The sequence below is a fragment of the Acyrthosiphon pisum genome, chromosome A2 (genome assembly GCF_005508785.2).
Source record: "Acyrthosiphon pisum isolate AL4f chromosome A2, pea_aphid_22Mar2018_4r6ur, whole genome shotgun sequence".
NCBI classification, from domain to species: Eukaryota; Metazoa; Arthropoda; class Insecta; order Hemiptera; family Aphididae; genus Acyrthosiphon; species Acyrthosiphon pisum.
Genome location: NC_042495.1, coordinates 76,077,838 through 76,084,428, shown reverse-complemented (window position 1 = coordinate 76,084,428; position 6,591 = coordinate 76,077,838). Strand labels below are relative to the sequence as shown.

The 6,591-nt window shown below is 35.0% G+C and overlaps 1 protein-coding gene across 1 annotated transcript in view; it reads left to right on the top strand.

Moving 5' to 3' along the window:
• The first annotated feature begins 4,267 nt into the window (after positions 1-4,267).
• The window catches only part of LOC100164384 (protein nervous wreck), a 30,884-nt gene continuing 28,560 nt past the window's right edge, over positions 4,268-6,591 (top strand). The window contains exon 1 of the mRNA XM_008184312.3: positions 4,268-4,793. Within this exon, the coding sequence (XP_008182534.1) occupies positions 4,773-4,793 (21 nt within the window). The 5' untranslated portion in view covers positions 4,268-4,772. The remainder of the gene's footprint in view (positions 4,794-6,591) is intronic.

The window sequence follows — 6,591 nt, the reverse complement described above, 5'->3', positions numbered from 1 at the left end:
TATACTATTAAATAGTGTCCTATAGTTCAATATTTTGATAAATGTCAAATTGACACGGTATAAAACAAGGAAAAGCCACAAAGAGAAGGAAGTACCCAGTATACTTAAACTTTAGACTTTTAGAGGCGAAAATTGAGAACACGTACAGCATTTAATAAGACGAGTAACGGATTAAGATTATGGAAGTCACAAAACTCAGTGTTCGGAACGTTAACTAGACAATTTAATGCGTTCACGTTCACGTTTAGTGCTTATAAAATAAACTCGTTCACGTTGATGGTTTTTTAAATTAACACGTTCACGTTCTTTCAAAAAATTAATGTTCATTTAAATTTTTTTATTTTGTTTTTATGAAAATTTAAATACTAATACGGAATTGTGGAAACAATACAGAGAAACTTCCATATTACGAAGTGTCATAAGGAGTACAAACAATTTGTATTATAGAGAATTTCGTTAAATATAGTTTAATTAATTCGTTGAATAAATTTGGTGCTAATTTGGGTTGGTTCTTAAAAAATATTTCGTTGAACGGAAAATGTTTTCGTTATTTGCAGAATTTCCAAGCCTCTGTAGAAAATAGAATTTCCCAGGAATTGTTAAAGAACATGGGAAACCTACTAACGGAGTGTATACTGTATATATTTGCAGTTGATAAAAGATATTTGGGGAAAATAGGTGATACGCCTGAAGATGGGAAAACGTCAATTATAATATGTCTTATTTACGAAAAGGGTGGTTAATGTGCAATAATTACAGAGCCATAATGGTAATCATTACTCTTCAATAATACCTACAAAATATTATAAAATTGCATGTCAGATAGACTCAGGTCAAGGGTCAAGGAATTACTGGGTGACTACCAGACAGGCTTTTGACGAATAACTATATATTGTCATATTAAGACTAATTTTACAAAAGATTCGGGTAGACAATAAAGAAGTATAAGGACCAGTTGCACCGTCTCTGATTAAAGTTAACCGGAGTTTAATCCGCCGAATTTGCCCGGTTAAATATCTGTTATCAGCTGATTAAGCTTAATCGAAGTTTAACCGTAGACGGTGCAACTGGCCCTAAACATTATTTATTGATTTTAAAAAACTGCATCCATCGTAAATCTGTATTGTGTATAGGTACTTGAGAAATTTTATCTTCTTCTAAAATTAGTCAACTTCATAATGCATACGGAAATAAAGGTACCGGTAAGAAATTCCTTATCAGGGGACAACGGGATTGAGACAAAGGGATGCGTTATGACCGATTTTACATAACCCAGCACTGAAAGATGTGGTTCAAAGCGGTAGCGTTTAACAAGGAGGAATACAATTGGACGAGATCAAGTTTAGATGTCTTGCGTACGCAGATTTATTGTTATTAATGGAAAACAAAGAAGTGCTCATTGAACAAACCCAAGGATTAATAAAGGAAGCAAAATAAGTTGAATTGGAAATAAATGTGAAAAGACAGAGTACTTACATTATAGATAGCTCATACGGTGATTCAATAATAATATATATTTTTGCAAACTAACATCAATATAATTTCATTAACATAATATAATTTAAAACATTAATCCTAACCTAACCATTTTAGCTAGAAATCAATATGGTAGTCCAAGGTATTTAATCGATTCTACTCTTTCAATATTTAGACATGTACAATATTACTATAATAATTATTTTTCAGTCAAACTATGCATAGATTTTGTCAGAAGACGTACACACTCATTTGGAAATGGGTGCATATAAATTTAACAGAGTGCAGGAGTTCAAGTACCTAGCTAAGTACAATTATAACTGAGAGTCTTAATGTGAAACTGTATAGGTATAGAACTTTTATTTGGCCTGGGGTGATGTATGAATGGGAAACACGGATGCTTCATAAGGTACAACAAGGTACCTTCTAAAAGAAAAAATTGGATGACGATTTTTGATGCATAGGTAGATGGTAGATGAAAAAACAGGAGAGTGGAGGGTCAGAAATAATGAGGAGATTAAGGAACTTTATTTAAAACCCACTATAGTAGGTGTATGAATTAAGAAAGAGGCATTTCCCTTAGGGTTGGATACGCGTGGTGAAAAGAATGTTTACGTATACTTATTACACATGGTACAATGTGGAACTCCAAAAGGAGACTAAATACCAATAGGATGACTTAGGTTAAGGTGAACTTGATACAGATTAGTGAATCTTAGATACGGATAGGGATTGACAGTGTGGTGTAATATGTTTGTCAGTATGGTCTTAGAGTCTAGTTTCTTAAAACGAAAATTACAAAGAAAGAAGAAGAATGTTATTAGTTACTGCTTTGTAATTATTGATGGATATCTTATTTATATAAAAATGAATATATTATAAAAAGTTTAAAAGGAAGTATACAGTGGTGTATTGGTAAATATATTTATGGGTATACGCACCAATAAAATATGTATATAATCTAAACTATCAAATTATATCATCGTATATATTATATAACGTTATTGCAGTTCAATTAGTACATAGTTTTTAACATTATTTTATTAATTTTTTTTATAATGTAACAATAGAAAATAAAACAAAATCAACTCGAATGTCAAAAAAATTAAATTAATAATAACATTATTATTATAGGCACAAATGTACAATCTATAGAATTTTCCACAAAGATTTTTTGTATTCAATATTGGGTTTACTAAATTGAACTTAAAGTCTTAAAATACATTAAACACAACGCATATTGTTATATAACTTATATTCAATACCTACCTACTTCAATTGATAAATAATTCATTAATACATAATAACGAATAACGTTTTTTTTCCTATATGAACTATTAAATAAATTTTAAATCTTATTTAGTTTTCTGGTTATTTTGGAAGCGTATAGGTACCCGTAAAATAAGATTTTACATTGGGTATATGCCGAAAATCGAAAATCTTCTGATGGGTATACGGCGTATACCCGCGTACCCGTACCAATACACCACTGGAAGTATACCTATACTAGTTTATATTATTAAGAACAGTTTATTTAATTATAGTTTCTTAAATGTTTAGGGAGAAAATGTAGGCATTGAGTTGAAGGTTGAATCATGCTTAATTTTGATAATATAGATATAAATGGCATGCTCCTCCCATACAGACACTCGATCAAGTATCCGTCAGAGGGTAGTGGCGTTGTGCATAACAGAATGTTCTTGAGTAATCATATCTAATATTATTTAAATTAATAGCGAGTAATAAATATTATATAAACCTATACCTACCTAATTTATTATTACAGATAAATAAATGCGCAGACTGTATAGCCTATAGTCAGAAACTCTGCAGAGGGCCATATTCATATAGTCGATGATCAAGAATAAGTATTGCTTAAGCTATACTTATGACTCAAATGCGATCCATAAACTAGACTTTGGCTAAAGAAAAGAAACAGTATTACTTAAATTAAAGTTGTTCGAGACCTATCGGCTACCTATTAAGCATTGCTTTTAGTTATTATCACAGATTTTTTTTCAAGCAATCAAAATTAGCTCGAGCAATACTTATTCTCAAGCATTGACTATGAATACGGCCCGGGTATTTCTCTTTTTCAGTCTATATATTATAGCGTAAGTATATCGTGCGCACACCAGCACTTCATTGCGTTTTTAGCGCATAAATAGTCCCAAGCCTCGAAAAAAAAAAAATAATAAAAAATATTACGATACACACACCACCACACACACATCCACACACATCCACACACACCCATAAGCGTGTAATATTATCATCATTATAATATGAACTCGGTCGAGCCGGCCAGCCGCGTCGCCGCCGCCGTCACGGGATCGATCGATAACGCGCCGCCGCGGCCCGCGAATACAATACGCGTGTATTATGTGAGGCCTATACGCTCACGTATTACGGACGATCACAGCGATCGGGACGCGATACTTTCGATTGCTGTGTATAACACGAGCTATAACACGATCTCTGTAACAGACCCTATGGATCGTTGTTCAAATGATATCGATGAACATTTGTCCGTCGCCCCCGCAAACCGCGATTTGGATTATGATTTTTCTATATTTTCCACTCCAACGACGACGATCTCGTCTCGACAGTATAATATGTTATCATTGTATTGTACCTATAATATAGATCCTACGACGAGAAATATCACATTAGTGTAATATAATATAATACGACCACCGGCGATAAAGGTGGCGGGTCGGGTAAGGGTTGGCGCGGTCGTACGCCGAGAGTTCGCGCGGCGGGCGCAAGCGCGAGAGGTCCGTCGTCGAGTGGCGGTACAGTCGTCGGTAGCGCTGTATATAGGTTTTACGCGTATAGCGCGCGGGCTGTTGTGCGATCGCGCGATTCACGGCCTACACGGTCACACGGGAACGGTGGAGGAGAAGGAGGACCGCGATTCGGCAAAATAGATCGGCACCGAAAACGGGAACAGGAGGATAATAATATTATTGTACCAGAAAAATCATAGTTAATACGGACAGAGCGGTTCGATCGCGTCCGCATAGGTATATACGCGATAAAACAACAACAACAACAACAACAACAACAACAACGATAATAATAATAGTATTTATCATCCCCCAAAGCGCGCATTCAGCGTAGTATATTATTATATGATAACTATATAGTGGCACACAATAATAACTATTAAGTAATAACAACATCATACACGTTATGTGTGCGTGACAATCACATAACGACACGACAACGGATATCGTACAGCATAGATCGCTGGATTGCTGGATCGCTGGATCGTGGTCATCGCCGTCGTCGAGATGCAACCTCCTCCCAGGAAAGTAAGACATCATTTTATAATCTTATAATAATATATTACGATAGTTGACGTGTAACCATTACGGAATAAAAAACGAAAAAAAACAAAAAATACCTAAAGTTCGTCTCCTTTTGAGCGACCGAAAAAAATGAATCATTCAATTTCTCCTTCCGACTTTTCTATACTTACTGCATAATAATATTATTGTTTTAAGTAGGTATATATAGGTACTGTATAGTAGGTATCTATGTCGAATAGTAGGCATTCACGAGTTCGGTTTTGGTTTTTATGGGTTCGTTTCGTTCCAACCGGTTTTGTCAGACGATTTTACGATATTTGAAAATGTATTTAATAATTTTGATTTACACGTCCTCTTCCGGCGCAACATAATTCGACGGTGGTGACGTCGTGTATTGATGAATTACTGCACCAGTCATACGCATCAACCACGGTATAAGTATAGGTGTTAATGTGTTATCCCGTCGTGTACTCGTATTGGGGTTATCATAACTGAAATTCACTTCCACAGGCGTCGACTGCCTCGGGGGTCGACCCGGCTCGACAATGTCGTCCGGCGAATGATAAATATAAATAAAATAGAAGCTACACCTGTGTTAACCCCGACCGCGGTCGATAACGCAATCTGTCAATCACGGTGCGTTCGTCTTCACGCGTCGATAAAGTAAAAATGCGTTTAGTCCAATAACGCCAGCTATAATAGTTACGCCTACAGTCGACACAGTTCATCATGTATATTATGAGGATTCCACAAGCTCACCACTATTTTTTACTCTTGATAGTGAATTTATTCAGTTTTGTGAGTTTTGGAAGTTTTACTATACTTAAGGAACATAATTTGTAGTGTCCCCTCCTTCAAAAAACTTGTTTTTTCCAAGTTTATTATTTTAGTAAATTGTGAAGGAGATGACTTATTAGTGCTTATATGCAGTACTCTATATCATGCTTTATGTATAAAAAAAAATATATTTTTTCATCGAACGATTAGTTATTGAACAATAAAGTACTTAAAGGTATAGTAGTAAATTATATAGGTTAGGAAGATATGGGGGTTACAGTGGCGTACTAACAATGGTTGACCCCAGTGGGGAATAATCCTCCATGCACCGAAATGTTGGAAATTTTTAGTTCAGTTAAGGCATAGGCGCACATAGCGTTTGAGATTTGGGGGGGGGGGCTAATAGGGCTAATAGGGCCTTACTTTGATAATATTGAATTAGCTTAAAACAAAATGTAGGAAATGTTTGGGAGGGCTATGGACATTTTTGGGGGGATTAGCCCTTAAACCCCCCCCTATTTGCGCCTATGAGTTAAGGTCATTCAATTTTTATTTTAACCAGTGGGGAGGTGATCCTCCAAAAATGTTGGTCTATATAAGCTACTAGGAGCTATAATTGAAAATGATAGTCATTATATCATTATCCTTATTCCTTGCCATATACAATTTAATAACTCCAGGGACCAATCTGTTTATAACAATATTTATAGTTGGTGCTCGTTTGAAATATCAGTTTATACTTTATATCGCCACAGAATTTCTATTTCTTAACGGGTCTAAAAAACTAAATATTTAATACTAGGTACTACCTTTAACTACCTATTCTAAAATTCAGAATTTGAATAAAATGCATTATTAATGGGTAAAGCCCGTTAAAGGTGGGCGTGAATGTTTCGTGAACCTCTATGTAGTATATAATATCATATATAGGACATAGGGCACACGTGCCGACGTAATATTCAATCAATAATTTCCATCTTTGATTGTTTTCTCGATACCCATTGTTTTAAGTTTGTTTACGGAA